Source organism: Loxodonta africana, chromosome 25 (assembly GCF_030014295.1).
Source record: "Loxodonta africana isolate mLoxAfr1 chromosome 25, mLoxAfr1.hap2, whole genome shotgun sequence".
Classification (NCBI taxonomy): Eukaryota; Metazoa; Chordata; class Mammalia; order Proboscidea; family Elephantidae; genus Loxodonta; species Loxodonta africana.
Window position 1 is genome coordinate 50,944,160 of NC_087366.1, and position 21,739 is coordinate 50,965,898.

Consider the following 21,739-nt stretch of genomic DNA (forward strand, 5'->3'; position numbering starts at 1 on the left):
TTTTTTTAAAGCCATTGATGTCTGGTCCAGTTCAGATCCTTGTTAATCTTTGTATGTCTGTGTGTAGGGGTGGTGATTTTTGTAGTCTTAGGAAGTCATTTGAAGACCTAAAGAAATGATATCCATTTTTAGTCTCCAACTTGAAAATCATGTACAGAATTATTAGTGTAATCACTTTTAATTTAACGTCACAACTTAATAAAGTCGATCTACAAAAAAGTACCTTTTGGAAGAATGAAAGTAAAGATTCCCTATCATTATCCATATAACCAACTTGTTCAGCAAGAGGTCTAATCCTTTGTGCAATAGAGTCCAGCTCCTCATTTTCAAACAAGTCAGGTATTTTTCCTGAATTGAAAATGGAGTTCAAATCTTCCAAAAATGTCTCCTTAGGTGAAACATGTATTTAGTCAGGAAAAAAGAAAAAGAAAATTTGAAGGAGTAAATTATTCATATATTCTACTCTAAACACACCAAATTGAAAAAGAAATAGGGATAAAGGGGAACGGAGACTAATTTTTTAAAATGCTAACATTTTCTTAAATCAAAACAAGCAAAAAATATTTTTCTCAATCAAAATCAGCTTTGTTCAAATATTAGACAATATCTACTTAGTATGCGGTATGCCAAACGCTGTGCTAGGCACTGGGCAAGAGGTATGGATAGGTGGGTACAATAATGAACTGGGCAGAGAAGTCCTCTTGTTTTCAAGCAGCTCATAGAAGTCCTCAACGCACTACTTTTGTGTTTGTATAGTAAACAAAGTAGAAATAACATGGCTGAAGGAGTATTTTAATTTAACCAAGCTCGTCTCCATAAAAGGTTCCAGTGCCAACGGGAAATGACAGCGGAGCAGTAAAACAAACTTTACCAGAGGAGTTATTAAAAAGTATGAGCCTTTTGCTTTTGAGAGTAAATCCAAGCTTTCTTTAAAAAAAAAAAAAAAAAAGCAGCAGTAGCATTCTCTACTCCTCAGGACATTCCTCAGCTGCTGAGAGGTTCATGGTATTTTAGGCCATGATGAAGGGCAGAGAGCTGCTGGGCAGTCTCCAGTAGAGGTCAACAGAGGTGACATGGACTAGCTGACTTCCTGTTTCATCCATGACATGACGGAACTGCAAGGCTTACCAAATACTATGATTACGTCTCACTCTTTTTGATTCACATGGAAAAGACTGACATGACCAGAAGAAACCTGGAAAGTGTGGAAGGTAGATCCAATGATGTTCTAAATAACACGGGAGTCAAGGAGCCACATTCAACTGGGCTTTGACCTGATTAGTAATGGTTTTCCAAAAAGTGATTGATTAAATTAGGACAACGAGCTCTTTGCGTAGAAGAAACTATCTTCCAAAATCTGGAAGGAATGTCTCTGACAGAAACCTCAGCCTGATCTATACAGCAGGATATTTAAGTCTGGGGAGGGAGAGTATAGAGATAAAGCAGAAAAGCTGGGTATAATGGAGCACAGCAGCTATGACATGGTGCTTGGATTTACTCTCAAATCCTGATAATGGAAAAAAAAAAACATAACTCTAGGCAGAGAGGATCAGTATTAGGAGAAAAAAACAGATGAGAGTTAGAAATGATGCTCATACATGTTTATAAACATTTGTAGATCATGGATAATAAACAATGTTCCCTTGAAATTTTGCCACAAAGAAATAAATGCAATCCAAGACAATGGTTTTTTAAATTATGTTTTGCCTGTGGAAGGCTATAGCTTTTACAAAATAACCAAAAAACCCAAATAAACCAAACCTGTTGCCGTCGAGTTGATTCCAACTCATAGCGACCCTATAGAACAGAGTAGAACTGCCCCATACGGTTTCCAAGGAGCGCCTGGTGGATTCAAACTGCCGACCTTTTGGTTAGCAGCCGTAGCTCTTAACCACTATGCTACCAGGCTTTCCTACAGAGCTAATAAAAAAGATGAGCAATTAACATTTTTGCTTATGTGGTTAAAGAAAGTATATCCTGCAAGGGAAGTCCTAACCCTGATGGTGACATTAGAAGAGAGGGATAAAGGAGAGAAACAGAAGGCTCCGCGCTGTGAGAGCACACTGTAGATTACGTGGTCAGATAGTGGATACAGAGGATAGTTTAAAAAAATACACATCACAAAACAAGTTCAGATATAAGATGGATTATTTTAGCTACCTAGATAAATTATTTCCATTTCATTAACTACAAAGAAAATTATGAAGCCATGAAAAATGCTTCTGTTGTAATGGTATGTAAAACTATCTTTAGCATGATTACAAATATATAAACTCTGGGGATCAGGGCTGGATGAGGACAGAGAATAATGAAAAGAATTGATATACTAGGTTAATAGGACTATAGAGAAATATTTTCTTACTAATTTCCTTTTCAAAACTTATTTTATTTTGGGCTACTCAAACATCAAACTTGAGCAAATAATAAAGACAAAAAAGTGCTTACTTGATCCAGATTTAAATGAGCAACCATCAAAACAGTGGGGTTTCCTTCTAATCCTGTCTGAGTGAACACTTTTTTAAAGTCTTCTTTGAATTCTAGGTAGGCATAATTGTGAGATACAGGCACTTGGTACAGTTTGTATTCTGTCAAATAACAGGCCAAAGTTGTACAAGTTTCTTTTCCACATCCATCTATTCCAATCTTTGGGGGGAAAACAATCAATGTATGATTCTATATATATTCTGGAAATCTTTCAATGTATAATTTTCTAATTATTTGTGTTAGAAATTTAGATAGTAAAAATACCTCAGGACTATTTTTATAATCATGTTGGGAGGTATATTAGATACAATTTAAGTAGTTTATCAATTTCATAAGGCACATTCAATGTTTTCACATTTTCTTTTCATAGTCCCTTGAAATAGAGGAGATAACTTCACAGGAAAGATAACATAATCTAGAAAAATAACATAACCTATGGCTGTCAAGTCGATTCCGACTCATAGCGACCCTATAGGACAGAGTAGAACTGCCCCATAGAGTTTCCAAGGAGCACCTCGTAGATCTGAACTGCCAACCTTTTGGTTAGCAGCTGTAGCACTTAACCACCATGCCACCAGTGTTTCCAGAAAAATAATACAGGTCTCTAAATTATCATTATGTCACTGTTGATACTTGATTCTTCATTTATAAGACATTAGGTCTTCTATGTACTTTGAGTAACAAGCACTGAATACATACTCCTTGGTAATGATGGCAAACTATTGCCTTTTAAACCACTTAACTGAGGTATAATATACGGGCCATATCTGTTTTAAGTGTACAATTCAATGATTGTCAGTAAATTTACAGAGTTATGCAACCATCACCACAATTCATTTTTACAACATTTCTATTATTCCCAAAAAAGATCCCTCATGCCCATTTGAAGTCAATCCCCAACCCCTCCCTCAGCTCTTTGCTTTTTTTAGACATTTCATATAAATGGAATTATATGATATGAAGTCTTTTGTGTCTGATTTAGCATGATGTTATCGAGGTTCCTCCATGTTGTAGTGTGTACCATCAGTTTGTTCCTTTTTATCGTCGAATATTATCCTATTGTATGCACATACCACATTTTGTCACTCATTTGCCCACTAATGGGCATTTGGATTATTTCCACATTTTGGCTGTTAAGAATAATGCTGATATGAACATTCATGTCCTTCAGTGCATATTTGTTTTTCTCTTGCTAACATAGGAGTAGAATCACTCAGTTACATGGTGAATCTATGTTAAAGTCTGTAAGAAATGGCCAAATTGTTTCCAAAGTAGTTTTACCGTTCTACATTCCCACCAGCAATATGTAAGAGTTCCTGTTTATCTCATCTTTATCAACAATTGCTATCGACAATTGTCTTTTTGTTTCTTTTTTTAAAATTATAACTATTGAAGTGGGTGTGTAGGGATATCTTACTATGGTTTCAATTTGCATTTCTCTAATGACTAATTCTGTTGAGCATATTTTCATGGGTTAATTAGCCATTTATGTATCTTCTTTGGTGAAATATTCAAATATTTTGCCCATTTAAAAGGACAGATTATTTTTAAGAGCAGTTTTATGTTTACAGAAAAATTGTGCAGAAAGTACAGGATTCCTCTACATCTTGTGATGGTTAATTTTATGTGTCAGCTTGGCTAGGCTATGATGCCTATTGTTTGGTCAAACAGTAATCTAGATGCTGTTGTGAAGTAGTTAAATCAGTTAGCCTTCAGTAAAGCAGATTACCTGCCATAACGTGTGTGGGCCTTTAGAGTAAAAAAGGAGTTTTCCTGAGGGTATATTATGCCTCCGGACTATAAACAGGTATCTTTACAGAACTCTTCCACTACTCTTCACTCTGCCCGCTGCCTGACCTAGGGATTTGTGGACACAAAACTACAGAAATCTCCAGCCTGTCACCTGACCTATGGATTTTGGGAAAAAACAAGACTGTAGGGATTTCTAGCCTATTGTTTGACCTACAGATTTTTGGACTTGCTAGCCCCCCACAACTGCATGAGCCAATTCCTTAAAATCAATCAATGTATCCATCTATTTATCTATCTATGTCTTATTGGTTCTGTTTTTCTAGAGAACTCAGGCTAAGGCATTCTGGTACTGAGAGTGGTTCTAGAGAACAGAATCTTAAGGATGAGCTTTCTGAATTGGTTTTGGAGTTTCTGGAATTGCTTCTCAAATATGGTCAGATTTAAAGGCATTAGTGATTTTATTTCTAGGAGTAAAGAGAGCACTAATAGTCCTTAGGAGCCCTCATGGTGCAACAGTTAAGCACTTGGCTGCTGACCGAAAGGTTGATGGTTCAAACCCACCAGTGGCTCTGTAGGAGAAAAGATCCAGTGATCTGCTCCTGTAAAAATCATACCCTAGGAAACCCTATGGGGCAGTTCTACTCTGTCATATAGAATTGCTGAGTCAGAATCAAGTTGACAGTGTGCAACAACAAGTCAAATACTTATGAGAGATAAGGTTCTGAGCAATCACGCATTTGATACCTTAGAACATTTTTGTCAAACTGATGAGTAAAATGTAATTGGCTGATTGGTCCTACTTCCACTGGATAAAGTGGGAAAAGAAAAGGATGAGTTCAGGGCTTCAAATTTCCAGCTTAAGCACCAGATAAATAACCTGGAAGTTGCTATATGTTTCCTGAAAGAAAACCTTATCTTCTGTAGCCACAGAGCTGCGATTTCTGATAACCGAACCCAGAGTCTCATCCTATGAGTGGCTGAACTACAACATCAGTTGAATTTCCAACTGAAAAATGGCATGGCGAGGGCATCTGACCTCCTTTAACTTCACAAGGGGGAGAGAAAATCACCATCACCATCAGCCCAAGGTTGATTGCTATGAGATGGCAGTCAGACATACCTCCACTCTCCAGCCTTTTTACCAGTCTGACATCAGCCGTCCTTCCCATGGCACTCTCTACTGGGTTTGATAATTCATTGCAATGGTCACACAGAACTCACAAACCATGCATATAGTTATGGAGTATTAAGGAAGTAACAGGTTACAATTCAGTATACAGTTCTTCGATTAGGACAGCCTCTTCTCAGCCATTCCTGCAGGCAGGCCTCTCTCTGGCCCTCAGCCCCCTCTTCCCTTGGCCCCTTTGGCCTCTTGGGTCAGCTTGGCCACTGCCTGGGCAAGTGTTACAAAACTCCTTAGCTCCACTGATAAGAGCCTAAAGGTACCCCATTCTGCCAGCAAGCCTCCTGCCGGAAGGTACTCAGCTATCTTGCTCCATGGACCGGGAAGCCCACCACACTGTCTCCTGCTGGTCTCTTGGTTCTGCTGCCTCTGCTGCCATCGTTTCTCTGCCAGTGCTCCTCGGTGTCTCTCACCGTCTCCAGTGTTACAGTTCTTTTTGTCTCCTGGTTCTAGGAAGTTCTCAGTGCAAGGATCCAAATGATGCTCTCCTCTCCTAGCTCTTCTTTCTTGGTGGTAGTGAGGTCCCCCTTCCCACCTCTGAGATGGCTCATTTTAAGCCTAGTGGGATGGCAAAGCTGACCAATCCCCTCGTTAGGATTTCACAAGCACTTTATTTGCATGGTCCCACACCCACAAGGATGCCATGTACCTTATTTGCATTATTAGCAAGTTGTCCAATCCCCTTGACGGGCCAGAGCACCTTATTGCATAGCCCCATCAATCATTTGGTGGAAGTTACAAGACCATGGCGAGAAAGGCCATATGAAAGTGACTCATTGCAGAGCATCACCTTGCAAGGTGTCTGATGTTAAACTGAGGGAATTGATTGGGAAGAAATGTGATCATGATAACTGGAATGGGGAAATGTGGGCAGATCCTGATGAAGCTAGAGACATTGAGCCCCTAAATTCTGCTGAGTCTTCTTTACCAATAGAAGCATCCCTTCCATCCTCATCTGAGGAAATTAATCCAGATTTTCCTAAGGAACCTGTAATGGCCTCTCCTGAGGCAGGTGCCTTGAAAGATGCCGATGATTGCTCGCAGAACCCAATCCCACCACCTGTCTCTGCTTCGAGGCCTGTAACTAGACTCAAGTTTTATACAAGCACTGGTGAAAGCAGGCATCTTGCCTCATTCCTGATTTTAAGGGAAAACTTTTCAGTCTTTCTCCATTGAGTATGATGTGGGTTGTGGATTTTTCATAAATGCACTTTATCACATTGAGGAATTTCTCTTCTATTCCTAGTTTGCTGAGTGTTTTTATCATGAAAAGGTGTTGAAATTTGTCAACTGTTTTTTCTGCATCTACTGAGATTGTTGTTGTTACGTGCCCTTGAGAACTTCTAGTATAGTGTTGAGTAGAATTGCGAGAAATCCTTGCTTTCTCCCTCAATATTAGGAAAAAAAGCATTAAGTCTTTCACCAGTAAGAATGATGCTAGCTGTAGGTTTTTCATAAATACCTTTTATTAGGCTGATGAAGTTCCTTTCTGTTCCCCTTTGTTGAGAGTTTTTATCATGAATGGTGTTGGTTTTTGTCACTTTTTATGCAACTATTGAGATGATCATGAAGTTTTTGTCCTTCTATTAATATGATAATTGATTGATTTTTGGATGCTGAACCAAATATGCATTCCAGGATGTGTAAAACTTCTTACAAGTTGCTGGATCCTGTTTATTAATATTTTGTTCAGGCTTTTTGCATCTCTATTCATAAGGAATATTCTATTCATAATGAATATTGATCTGTTGCTTTGTTTTCTTGAGATGTCTTTGGTTTGGGTATCAAGGTAATACGGACCTCATAGAATGAATTGGAAAGTATTCCTTCCTCTACTTTCTTGAAGACTTTGTGAAGAATGGGTATTAATTTTTTCTTAAATTTTTCGTAGAATTTTCCAGTAAAGCCATTTGGGACTGGACATTTCTTTGTGGGAAGTCTTGAAATTATCAATTCAATCTCCTTTTTTGTTATAGGCCTATTCATATTTTCTAGTTCTTCAGTTTCAGTAATTTGTGTCTTTCTAGGAAAGTGTCCATTTCATCTAAGTTGTCTGATTTGTTGGCATATTATTGCCAACAATATTATTGCTCACAATATTATTCCCTTATAATCCTTTTTACTTCTGTTATATTGGTAGTGCTGTCCTCTTTTTATCCCTGATTTAATAATTTCGGTTTTCTCTCATTTTTTTTGTAATTTAGCTAAAGATTGTCAACTTTGTTGATCTTTACAAAGAACCAGTTTTCGGGATGCTCTATATTGCTCTTCTATTCCCTTTGCTAATCTTTATTATTTCCTTCCTTTTGCTTTTTCGGGTTTAGTTTGATTTCCTTTTTGTAGTTTCCTAAGGTGGAAGGAAAGAACTGAAGAAAAAATTCAGGCCCGAAGTTGCAATAGGGAAGGATTCTATAGGGAAAATATTAATTGATGCAGGGAGCATCAAAAGAAGATGGAAGGAATACAGAGTCACTATACCAAAAAGAGTTGGTTGCCGTTCAACCATTTCAGGAGGTAGCATATGATCAGGAACTGATGGTACTGAAGGAAGAAGTCCAAGCTGCAGTGAAGGCATTGGCAAAAAACAAGGCTCCAGGAATTGACAGGATATCAATAGAGAGGTTTCAACAAATGGATGTGCCCTGAAAGTGCTCACTTGTCTGTGCCAAGAAATCTGGAAGACAGCTACCTGGCCAACTGACTGGAAGAGATTCATATTTATGCCTATTCCCAAGAAAGGTGATCCAACAGAATATGGAAATTATTGAACAATATCATTAATATGACATGCAAGTAAAATTTTTCTGAAGATCATTCAAAAGCAGCTGCAGCAGTACATTGACAGGGAACTGCCAGAAGTTCGAGCTGGATTCAGAAAAGGACGTGGAACCAGGGATATCATTGCTGACGTCAGACGGGTTCTGGCTAAAAGTAGAGAATACCAGAAGGAGGTTCACCTGTGTTTTATTGACTATGCAAAGGCATTTGACTGTGTGTATCATAACAAATTATGGATAACATTGCAAATGGGAATTCCAGAACACTTAATTATGTTCATGAGGAACCTGTACGTGGATCAAGAAGAAGTCATTTGAACAGAATAAAGGGATACTGCATGGTTTAAAGCCAGGAAAGGTGTGCGTCAGGGTTGTATCCTTTCGCCATACCTATTCAATCTGTATGCTGAGTAAATAATCTGGGAAGCTGGACTATATGAAGAAAAATAGGTCATCAGGATTGGAGGAAGACTCATTAACAACCTGTGTTATGCAGATGACACAACCTTTCTTGCCAAAAATGAAGAGGACTTGAAGCCCTTACTAATGAAGACCAAAGACCACAGCCTTCAGTATGGATTACACCTCAATACAAAGAAAACAAAAATCCCCACAACTGATAAATGAGGAAAAGATTGAAGTTGTCAAGGATTTCATTTTACTTAGGTCCACAATCAACACCCATGGAAGCACCAGTCAAGAAATCAAAAGACACATTGCATTGGGCAAATCTGCTGCAAAAGGCATCTTTAAAGTGTTGAAAAGCAAAGATGTCACCTTGAAGACTAAGGTGTGCCTGACCCAAGCCATGGTGTTACCAATCACCTCATATGCATGTGAAAGCTGGACAACGAATAAAGAATACAGAAGAAGCATTGATGCCTTTGAGTTGTGGTGCTGGTGAAGAATATTGAATATACCATGGACTGACAAAAGAATGAAGAAATCTGTCTTGGAAGAAGTACAATCAGAATGTTCCTTAGAAGCAAGGATGGCAAGACTATGTCTTACATACTTTGGACATGTAATCAGGAGGGATCAGTCCCTGGAAAAGGACATCATGCTTGGTCAGATAGAGGGTCGGTGAAAAAGAGGAAGACTCTCAACAAGGCGGATTGACACAGTGGCTGCAACAATGGGTTCAAGCATAACAACGATTGTGAAGATGATGTAGGAATGGGCAGTGTTTCGTTCTTTTTGTACATAGGGTTGCTAAAAATCGGAACTGACTTGATGGACCCTAACAACAACAACAACAGGGTGGAAGGTGGAGCCCTGGTTAAAAGCTTGGCTGCCAACCAAAAGGTCGGCAGTTCAAATCCACCAGCTGCTCCTTGGGAACCCTACGGGGCAGTTCTACCCCATCCTACAGGGTTGCTATGAGTAGGAATCAACTCAATGGCAATGGGATATTGGGGTTTTAAAGGGAAAGTTTAGGTCATTGATTTGAGGTTTTTCTTCTTCTTAAATATAGATGTTTACAGCTGTAAATTTTCCTCTAACCACTCCTTTAGGTATGCTGCTTTTGTGTACATTCATCTCAAAGTATTTTATAATGTCTCTTGCAATTTCTTTTTTAACCCGTTGGGTGAAATTTTCGCATATTTATGAATTTATCTAATTTTATTCTGTTATTGATTTCTAATTGAATTCTGTTGCAGTCAGAGAACGTTGTTTGATTTCAATTCTTTAAATTGTTTTATGATCTAGTATATGGTCTATCCTGGAGAATGTTTCATGTGTGCTTCAGAAAAATGTGCACTCTGCAGTTTGAGGAGAGTGTTCTATAGATGTCAATTAAGTCAAGTTGTTTTACAATATTGTTGAGGTGTTTATATCCTTGCTGATTTTATATTTAGCTCTCTATCAATTATTGAGAGTGGAGGTATTGAAGTCGCCAGCTATTTTTGTTGAATTATTTATTTATTCCTTTAATTCTGTCAGTTTTCCCTTCACATATTTTGGGGCTTTTTTGTTACGTGTGCAAATATAATTGTTTTATCTTCCTGATGACTGATCTTTTTATCATTATAACATGTATTTCTTTGTCTCAGAACATATATATATATTTTTTGTCTTAAAGTATATTTTGTTTGGGATTAGTATGCCCATTCCAACTCTCTTATGGTAATTGTGTGGTTTACCATATTTCATCATTTCATTTTTAGCCTCTTTGTGTCTATGAATCTAAAGTGTGACTCTTGTTGAAAACATATAGTTGGATTCTGTTCTTTTTTTAAAAATCCAATCTGACAATCTCTACCTTTTTATTGGAGTATTTAGTATATTTACATTTAATGTTGTAATGGTATGATTTAATTTATATCTGCCATTTTGTTATCTATTTTCTATATGTCTCATATCTTCCCCCCCTTTATTTCTCCTTTACTAGCTTCTTTTGTATTAAACTAGTATTTTCTAGTTTTAATTCCTTTGTTGCCTTTTTACTATGAAAAGTAAAACTTTGTGCAAAGGCTTACATTTCTACATCAGTAAGCATATTGTTTTTGAAGGCATGGTTCACCTTCAAAGATACTGTATTAATGCTGAAGATACACTAGAGATGGTAGCAGATCCATCAATCTTATTCACATTAAACACCTTCCAAAAACAAATAACATTTTTACATGCTGATGAATTTTTTATGCAAATTGTAGAGAGGATAAAAATTCTTTTCCATGACTCAATGATTATGGTTTTTCATAAATGTAATGTCTAGACAAATGAAATTTCTGTAATGAAGTATATGTTATTGAATTTTCTTAAATTTTATTTTTGCATCTTAAAAACATCTGAAAAGTTTAAATTCCTACCAGTAACATGTGACTCCCTAGTTGTCGAATGACCCTTGTAGCTCTTGCGATATGTTCTATGGCTTCTTTGAAGAACACCATGGAATGAGAAATCTAGCAGAGGAAACGGGACACATAGTTACTGAGTACAGACAGAAAAACGATGAGGATTGTGGTTTCACATACAAGGATACAGGAGTGAGAACAGCTATTCTAGTAACCCAGTAATCTATATCCAGTAGGCTGGTTTACAATTTACATTTAGGGGAAGGAAATTTGCACAATAAGGATTGTTCCTGTGCCAATATTTGAGTGAGCAATATTAAGGAGGGTCATAGGGTTGAGAGAAGAGAATGAGTAGGAGAATAACAGCATCCATGATGCTTTTCTATTTCCCTGTCTTGGGCAGGTAAGATGAGCGGTAGGGGGAAAAGACTTAGCAAATTGTTTTATGGTATCCATGGTTTTATTGGCGTCTCTGTTCAAGCTCAGTGGGCCGTGAGGAATGAATTCCCTCATTTCTGACCACAACAGCTTCTTTGGGCCCTGTTGGCACACTCTGCTTTGAATTTCTTAACTCTATTAACTCTAGTCATTCAACTCTTTACAGCCTCATTTGTGCACCTTGTCTCTCTCTATACACACACACACACATTAAAATATTTGATACATACACATATGGTAAATGGGTTTGGTTTTGGCTATATATATATGTGTGTGTATATATATATAGCCCTAGAGGCATACTGGTTAAACAGCTCAGCTGCTAACCAAAAGGTTGGCAGTTTGAATCCACCAGCCACTCCTTGGAAACCCTATGGGACAGTTCTACTCTGGCCTGCAGGGTCATTATGAGTCAGAACGGATTGGATGGCAATGGGCTTTTTATATAGTGGGTGTCTTTACCTCCAAAGACGTTGAACTGAACTTCATTTGGAATTCGCTAAGTATACTGGCAAGTTTATTGTAGTCATTGGTATTCTGATAGATCTTTTTCCTATGAAGCTTGTTGATATCCAAGAAATCCACAAATACAGTTGAGTCATTCATCAGTTTTTCTTTGGTCCATGGAGTCTGTTGTAAGATAATAATTTTATAGTTATTTGTTAGTAGCACAATTCTACCTGTTGTCAAGACTAATGTACTATCTATGCAAGAGAAGCAGCTGGCACAGTGGATCCAGGATTTGGGAGTTCTTAACTTTTTTGTGTGCCATGGACCCCTTTTGTCAGTAAAACCTGTGGACCACTTCTCAGAATAATGTTTTAAAATGCATGGAGTAAAATACAAGAGTTACAAAGGAAATGCAAGTGTATTGAAATACAGTTCGATACATGGATTCTTTGGGTGTTTGGACCCCAGGTTAAGAACCCCTGTTGTGGGAGTAACATCTCGAGGCCCCACTGCCAATCTGAGAAAAGTGCTCTTCCCCTGTTGTGTTGTTAGCTGCCGCTGACCCCATCACCTTACTGATGACAACCCCATTTGTTACAGAGTAGAACACTCCATAGGATTTCTTGGCTGTAATCTTTATAGAAGCAGTTTGCTGGGCCTTTCTTCTGCAGAGTGGTAGGGTGGGTTCCAACTGCCAACCTGCGTGTTAACAGCCGATTGCAAACCGCTTGTGCCATGCAAGCTCCTTAGAAAAACAAACCAAATCCAATGCCATCGAGTCAATTCTGACTCATTGCAACCCTATAGGACAAAGAACTGCCTTATAAGGTTTGCAAGGCTGTAATCTTTACAGAAGCAGATTGCCACATCTTTCTCTCACGATCGGATCGGCTGGTGGATTCAAATTGCTGACCTTTCGGTTAGCTGCTCAGCACTTAACCATTGCATCACCAGACTCCTTACTCATTGCTAATTACCACCATGGACTTGCAACTTCTATACTTGCTTTCCTGCTCCGCTTTGCAAATTCTTGCCTATCCTCCATGCCAAGATCAAGGATGACCTCCTCTCTGAAGTCTGACCATTTCCGTCTCCCCTGAGACAAGGTGGAGTAAGTTACTCTTTCCTTCTTTGTTTCATCACTGTAGGCTGTGCATAGGTCTGTCAGAGCACTTAGAGAAACACCTTGTGCCCGTTAAGTCGCAAGGTGCTTGAAGGCAGAGCGCACACTAGTTCCACGTAACCCTCAGCATTTACCTCACTCAGTGCTCAGCACTGGAAGTTCCGATGGGCACTCAGAAGATGTTTGTTTAGTAAATGGTTAAGTGAAGGTTGGGAGGCAGTATGGCACTACAGTTAAGAGAGTATCTGGAGCCAGATATCCTCTCTTTGAATACTGGCTCCATGATTTAACCAGCTGTGTGACCTTGGGCGTGTTACTTATCCTCACTCTGCCTCACTTTCTCCATCTGTAAAATGAGGATAATAACAGGGCCTACCTATATCATAGGGTTGTTATGAAAAGTAAAATGTGTCATGATATGCAAAGCTCTTAAAACAGTTCCTGGCACACAGTAATTGTTAGCTATTATTATCATATTTTACTAAAAAAGAAAGCCAACCTATCAACTAAATGATATTGTATAAAAAATACTTAATAAGGAATAATTTACATCCTCTGTCCCTGTTTGGTCCCTGAGGAAGGTTTGGATCATATGGTCTTTAATTTGGGGGTATTGTAGCTGCTCCTGCTGTCCATAGGGCTGACCCCTGCTAGTGGAAGATCTAAGGTCCTGGCTTTCTCCATAGTCATTGCTTGCTCCTTTTCTACTGCCTCTACATCTATTCCTTGGTCTGGCAAAGTCTCAAAAGTGAGTTGCAGTTGGCATTCATAGAGTGTTTATGAAGTTTCCTGGGATAGTAATGAGCTCTCTTTAGATGGTTATTTTAGCAAAGTTTTTCCATTTCTTCATTCAATCCTTTATTTACTCATTCATTCCAGATATATTTATTAGCCACCAATAGGGAGTAAGGTAGGATGCTAAATTCTGGGGATTTAAATAGAAATAAAAATTAGTGTCTTTGTTCTCTGGGATTCATAGGTTGGAAAGAAAGACGCAATTACAGTAAGTTTTATGATAGGGAAAACCCATAAAAAAAAAACAGTCTTATGCAAATACAAAAAAAGCACACATAACCTTAAAAGCCAGACAAGGCCACCAAGAGGGAGGAAGCTTGAACTGAACCTTGAAGGATGGCTAGGGGTGAGTCAGGGGAAGGCATCCGCAGAAATAAAGGCAGAAGCAACAGAGACCACATTGAGTAAGATGAGTAGGGACTGAAGATGGGGCTGCAGGGGTGGGCAGGGGCCTGATTATGAAGGTCCTTATTTACCAAGCCAAGGAATTTAGACTTTATCTTAAGAGCAAGCTGGGCGTAACGTGATCAGATCAAGATTTTAAAAGCTCACTATGGGAGCATTATAGATTAATTAGGAAGAGGGTCATACTGGTGGCAAGGAGAGCTGTCAGAATGTGGTTGAAGGAATTTAGATCAGAAATCATGAAATTCTGGACTGGGGCAAGTGTTAGTGGACAGATAGAAGGGAAAAAAATGCAACAGATATCAAAGCAATAGAATCACAGGGTGAGGTCACTAATCTGATACAGGCATGAAGGAAAGACAGGAGACAAAGTTGATGCTCTTTTGAAAAATAGTTGATGCTCAAAGAGGCTTGGATGGTAACACCAGTGACTGAAGTAGGGAAGACAAGGTCAGGGCATGTGGAGAGGTGGAGAGGGTGCAGTGAACGGAGACTGAGAACATTCCTGCCCATGTTGACGTGAAGTTCCCAGAGTAACATGAGACAGACTTAGAAGTCAAACCAAACAAACCCTAAAGTTCTGGCTCTTTCCACCAAACCACCTTGCCTGTATTTGAAATGTAGATGTATGGTCTAGTTCTTTTTATTATTATGATAACTTACTTTTATTGAGTGTTTACTATGTGTCAGGAACTATTCTAAACATTTTACATAAATTAATACCATTAATTGTCATCACAGTCTTATGAGAGAGGTACAGTTACTATCCTTACTTTAGAGATGAGAAACTAAGGCACAGAGGGGCCCACGTGACCAAGCTTACACAAATTATAAATGGAACCTCAGCAGAGCCTATGTTTCTAACCTGTATATTCAACTGCCTCTCAGGCTTTTAGAGAAGAAAAGAGAGAATAGAAAGGGCTGGAGACTCGCATGTCTGAGAGAAAGAAGCTGGGGACAAACCAGAGGACAAACCAAAGAGGAGCCTCAAGCGGGGAAAGGAAAAACAGCTTCACACTGGAGGAAGCCCTGGGAAGTCCAAACAAGTGAGTGATGTGGCAGTGGCTGTAGAGACGGAAAAGGGGTCACCGCTGGGTTACTTAATGGAAAGGTTATTCTACCAGATGTTTAAAAAAGATTGAGGGATATGAAGTGATGTGGGTTAATATGAGGAATTGTATCAAGAAGGGTCTGGGCTGAAGAGCAGAAAATTTGGATTAAAGGAAAGTAATGAGGGGAGTGTCTAGAAAGAATTTTTAAAAGCTTTCTGAGCTTGTGATTTGTCTAAAAAGCCCTATGTATGTATACATATACACACAAGTAAATTTATATATAGGTATTCATGTTGTATTCTGAGTTTATACGCATGTGTGTATATCTACCTTTATCTCTATGTATAAAGTCTGTATTCTGAAATTCTCTTTTACTGTTGTAAAAATATAGTTGTTCCCTTGAATTTACTGTATTTCCTGGACTGCTATGAAAAAGGTGTGAGAAAATGGCACCACCAAGGAAGAAAAAGAAAAGAGGGGTCACCTTTGGAAAGGAAAGGTTCTCCTTAATTCTCTTGAGAGGAGTTAACAAAGAAATCTAGCAATGGAGCCAAGTTCACCGCCCCATTTAGACACAAGCCTTTTAGCGTAAATCTGTTTATTGAAACACTTTCTTTTGTGGTCTGGGCAGAAAGCTTGGCATTGAGGAAACCAAAGTTGAGTGGGATGGAGAGGAATGAGAGATCTTATCGAAGTCTCAAGAGTCTACAGTTTGGCTAATCCTGGAGAAAAATGAGCAGTTTTGAGGTCAAATGCATAAGCAAAAGCATCAAGACCTTATTATTTCCATCACATCAGATCTATGCTTTTATACACTTTCAAAAGAAGCATGGAATTAATAAAGTTTTTTCATAAATATTATAGAAATGTCTGAGGACTTTTCTAAAACAACGTTTTTACCCAAAACTCCATTTAAGATAACTTTTGAAATATAACTTTACCTGAAAATAGTTCTCAAGCTCCTTTGAAAGAAACTGATAGAAAAGTCCTTTTTCTGTGGGTTCGATTAAGCGATCATGAAACACTCGGGTGGCTTCATGAACAAAGAGCAGAGCAGCCATCTCTTTAGAGTTAATAACAGCCTTGTCAGCTTGCAGCAATCCTAGAAGAAGCTATTAGGAATTTAAAAATAACTTTTTTTTTTTTAACATAAGCAGGGTAATTTTTAAAGTGACATATACTCATAATTTTTGTATGATTATGTTCATAAAATAGAAGCAATTATCCAAGGTAAGAACTGTCAGTTTCTGTAAGTGATAACCTAAATTTGTGATGAAATAGGCAAGCTATAGTTTTTTTTTTTTTTTATAGGTCAGGGTAAGCTGGCATGGAATCACCGGCTTTAGGGACTCCTCAGCATGTCTAGGGAAAACCTTGTCAGGATGGGCAGACACATGTCTTAACTATGGTACCGGCATGGAGGCGGGGGGCTGGTGGTGTTACCGAGGTGCCTCTTTATGTTGATATCCTCTAAGATTCTAAGGTTGGATAAAAAAAATTTATAACTAATTTTCAAAGATTATATGTGCTATTTTGGGCTAAAGTCCCATGGCAGAAAGAGAAAGATATCAAATTCGTGAACTGTTTTTCTTATCATTTGTATTCTGAAAATTATTTGACCAAGGCTGATGACTAAATCAGTACTGTTGGCATAATTCCCTGGTATGAAAAACAAGTCTTATGAAAATTCATGCATGTTTATGAAATGTATACATGTTTTCATTTGCTGAGAGATAGAATAAAATCTTAGAAATAAAGCAAAACCAAAAATTATATAATGACCTTATTACTTCTTTCCCTGCTGAGATTCTTAACCAACATTCCAACAGTCATTGGTGGCGTCATCATTGAATTCTCCGCATGGAATTATTTTAACAATTCTTTTCAACTGACTCCTGGGATAAGTTGCTGATAAACAGCAGAACTAACTAACTTGAATTTCACTTTTTTTATTCCTTTTAACTATCTAATGTTGACACTACCAGTGAGTACAGAAATGAGAAACACTCTGAATTTAGTGAGTAAAATTATATTTCCTCAACTTAAAACTTAAACTAGAGAATGGATTTGACCACAAACCTTAAACATATCCCGAAGATTAAACATGTAGTGACACTTGGTTGGAGTCGGTAACATACTCTGCCGCACTTGATAATATATAGCTAGGGAACAACATATTAGCTCATCCTTAATTTTCTGAACATCGGATGTGAAGTTATTGACAGAGAAATACATTCCCAAATGGGCCTTTAAAAAGAAATTTCGTAATTTAGTTTGCAAAAACTTTAAGTATAGACTATGTCTGGCTAATCCCTACTAAAGCCTTGTACACTGTAATGGAGTGTTATATTCATTGGAAATGTTAACAACAGAATCGACTTAAAACAGGAAAGTAGACTATGCAAAGACACTCTGGATAGTGCAAACTGGGGGAAATTCTAATTAATCTGAGTTTGGTGTGCAGTCTAGAGGCATGTGCTGTGCGCTCTCTGAGAACAGTTTAATGCTCCGCCTATGTGCACACCAGGTATACTGGAACTTCTCCACCTCCGTGCTCCCCAGGGGACATTCCTGGAAGAAGTGTAAGGTAATACAACTATTACCTTTGTTTGAATTAGTATATGTGTATACTTTCTTTTAAATCAGGTTTTCTTGAAGTGTGGATTATTGATCGCTTACATCAGAATTACCAGGTCATTTTAAAAAACAAATTAAAAAAAAAAAATCTTTAAAATTTATATTGTAAAGAAGAAAGAAACACATGATCGGTTTTGAGGAATTTAGTAACCTTGCATTAGATTTATTTTTCTTATCACTCTAGATTCCAACTTGAGCCTTTTTTCCAATGAGATATTTTAGAATTTCTTCTCTCAGTGTTTTCTTTTATTCTACAGGGAAATGAAACTAGCAAGTCAATTCTAGCAAAAATCTGGTGTGCTCATTAAAAAACTCGATTCCTGAGCACCATCCCACGTATACTGGATCAGAATCTCTGAGAATAAATCGCTGGAAGTTGCATGTCCAATATGCATTAAGCATGCACCACATGTGTTTCTTATACACACAAAACACTACCAAATTATTATTTTTTATATTTAGCGACAAATTGTAACAATAGGCCAGAAAATATAGGGAGAGTAAAATCCACCTCCTTAAGAGAATTTTCTTTAAATGATAAGTGGTTTTAAATTCTTAATTTTAAAGTTTTTCATTTATTTTTTATCTTATGGAATTAAAAATCTTTTTTTTTTCCCAGTAGAAAACAAACTAGATCTATTACCTGGAAAATAGTATTTAAGGCACTTTGCGGAGGATGAGGCAATACCAGTATGGAAAAATGTTTGAGGAGACGTGGGCTAATATCCCTCCCTCCAGCTGGTGGAGCACAAGCTGCAACCAGAGAGAGATCTTGAATATTCTGTAGGAAGAATAAAAACTAAGAGTAACTAAATGCATCTGTAGAAAGTGAAATATGTACTTCCTTGCCCGAAATAAACTCTGTGGGGCAGTTCTACTCTGTCCTGTAGGGTCACTATGAGTTGGAATCGACTCCATGGCAATGGGTTTACGGGTTGCTCCCCATGGACAGAAGATTTAAAAATATTTAGGCAAAAATATTAAGAAAGATGTATAAACGGATTGCCATTTATTGCAATACAAAAATTATGGTAATAAAGAAATCTATCTTCGAGGAAGTAACCTATCCTAAAATGTAATTTCAAGACATGTTACTTCTAGAAAGCCTTCCAAATGTTATCAGGAATAGCCCATTTAAAAAGTGATCATTGGAAAATAAGCAATATGTTATTGCAATACGTTACTTGCAGAGAGGGTTCTGGTGATAAGTGAGAAACTAGGAGAAGAGCCTGGTTAGTGTGTCTCCAGAATGGTCAGAGTTGGCTTGGGGCGAGAAGATGCTTGACTGTTTACCTAATAACATCCATTTGACATATCACAGCATTATGGGGGTGGGTGGAACCATGATAATCTAGTCTATTCACAATTGAATGTTTTTAACAGCTTTGTTCCTGCCTATGCCCATACCCAAGGCCACAGAAATCTCATAAAAGGCCTGCTTTGGCTATTTTCTGAGATTATGCCACTCACCAGCCAGTGTGACTCATCCAGGATCCTAGGCCCAAGATGGTCTGAAACATGAGATTGTTCGTAATCCAATTGTCTACTTTTACAGATAAGGAAACTGAGGACTAGAAAGTTGAACTGATACAGTCAGTTCTGGATCACAGGGCTTGTGATTTCCAGAGAAGAAATCAGACAGGTGTGAATAAAGAAATATTGAATTTCGACATGTGTATTGATTTCAAAATACATCCATTAAATTCATTTTAGACAGGCATTTGAGGGAGAAAAGTGCATCCGAATACATTTTTTAAAAAACTTAAATTGTTCTTGCTTGGTTCAAAAATAACTGCACAGAAATACCTACTTTTTTTTTTTTTTTCCCTGACTTTGTAATACTTTTGAAAATTCATGATCTATGTTCTTGAAACTAGAGGTGCGGAGTCATTTTATATAGATATTAAGGATGTATATTCATAGTCCACACAGGAAACCCTGGTGGCGTAGTGGTTAAGTGCTACGGCTGCTAACCAAAGGGTTGGCAGTTTGAATCCTCCAGGCGCTCCTTGGAAACTCTATGGGGCAGTTCTACTCTGTCCTATAGGGTAGCTATGAGTCGGAATCGACTCGATGGCACTGGGTTTGGGTTTTTTGTTTCAGGTATTCATAGTCCACATTTTCACATATCTTTCTCATATGTACTAACTGCTGATGTGTTGAAAAATTTCATGAACTATTAATGCAGTTAACAAGAGAGCATTATTTGCCTCAGAAACTAAACCTCTAGGACATACTTGCAATTTTAACTAAGATTTTAACCTACTGAAAGTAAATGTCTGTGAACCTACAGACCTGTGCTAAATCGCAAAGATGAAATTGGCATGGTTAATTTAGGATTTCAACTTTGCTTAACATGTCCATACGGCTAAAAAACGGCTAGACTTTCTAAATTTCTCAATTCACGCAACATATTTATTATTAAGCAATAATATTTAAGTGAACAAAATCTTTGTATATACTGTACCTTCCATGCAATTTTTTCAGTGTCATAAATCCCTCCCAAATCTAATAATTGTCTGATCAGTTCCAGGGGTGGTTGTGCTCCATATAGTTCTGATACAGGCATATTCAGATCATCAATAAATACTACAATCTTAAGGAAGACAAAAGATTTTAAAACTTATTTATTAGTACTGCCTTTTTTTAAATTCTGAATTACACATGTTACCTATGCTACAAAGTAAAACCAAAATGATATGTAATAGCATATCTATTTTTCTATTAAAAAGTAGCAGACAAAATCCAATTTTGAAGATAGGGTTTTAGAGAATAGTAAGTTTTAAAAATAGCAGAAACTCTACTCAGCCTCTGTAGAGCTGCAATCATTATGTCCAATAGTAGTTATAAATGCCTTTGATGCTGGATAAAGAAATCTAATTGTGGTTATTACAAAAGATGATTATTTATTTAATATTTAATTATTGAGTGCCTACTATGAGCAAGGCACTGTTTTAGGTATTTATTTCATATGCACTCTGGTTTAGGAATAAGGTTGTCATTTGGAACTAGGCTTTTAGAATTCTGCAATTGTTGTTGTCATAAACAATCAGCATAAAATTCAGACATACTTCCGAGTTTTAAATCTGTGTGGTAACCTGTGCCAATATCATGCGCCGAAGTACACTCACTGTAATCTCTGTGTGCATTAGCCTGTTTATGTTGTGTTAAATTTGGTAAAACAACTAGCTAAAAACAAAACAAAACAAATAGCCATTGAATTATTTAATCCATAATTGTAAATACAAATATTTTAATAAGACACTCAATTTCCCCTCTTTTGTATCACAAATTGGATGGTTATAGACATAGTAATTTGACTGAAATTTCTCTTGCTTGTGTTTTTTATTTGTTGGATTAAGCCAGTTCATGTTGAGTCAACATAGACCACCACATTTTAATGCAAATAACACACTCATTATATGTTTTTTTTGCCAATCACACAGTCCCCTAGTGCATTATTTTCCTCGGTGAGCTATGTGCATTATACGTGTGAGCATGCTATTTATATGGGCATGTTACTTGCAAAAAATATGGTAGGTTGCCCAATTATTATTATTTCAAAATCCCTAAAATTGCCATGTAGGCAAAGACTCACTAAATTTATCCAAATCTTCAGTTGAAATCAAGGAAATATGAAGCAAACCTTGTATGAAATGGCAAGAGGCCCTGAATAACTAAAGCAATGTTGGAAGACAAGAACAAAGCTTGAAGACACTAAGTTGAGTGAAATAAATCAATCATAAAAGGACAAATATCATATCACCTCACTTATATAAAAGGAAAATAGCAAGCAAACGTATAGAGACCAAAGTTTATTAGTAGTTATCAGGCGTGCCACCTTT

General features: G+C 37.5%; 1 protein-coding gene across 1 annotated transcript in view; it reads right to left on the bottom strand.

The window, feature by feature from the left end:
• Nucleotides 1-21,739, bottom strand: part of DNAH14 (dynein axonemal heavy chain 14) — a 362,094-nt gene that overhangs the window by 112,945 nt on the left and 227,410 nt on the right. The window contains exons 48-55 of the mRNA XM_064276952.1: nucleotides 20,362-20,490; nucleotides 18,538-18,675; nucleotides 17,337-17,504; nucleotides 16,199-16,369; nucleotides 11,895-12,062; nucleotides 11,010-11,102; nucleotides 2,446-2,643; nucleotides 224-388 (exon numbers count right to left, since the gene is read on the bottom strand). Of these exons, the coding sequence (XP_064133022.1) occupies nucleotides 224-388; nucleotides 2,446-2,643; nucleotides 11,010-11,102; nucleotides 11,895-12,062; nucleotides 16,199-16,369; nucleotides 17,337-17,504; nucleotides 18,538-18,675; nucleotides 20,362-20,490 (1,230 nt within the window). The remainder of the gene's footprint in view (nucleotides 1-223; nucleotides 389-2,445; nucleotides 2,644-11,009; nucleotides 11,103-11,894; nucleotides 12,063-16,198; nucleotides 16,370-17,336; nucleotides 17,505-18,537; nucleotides 18,676-20,361; nucleotides 20,491-21,739) is intronic.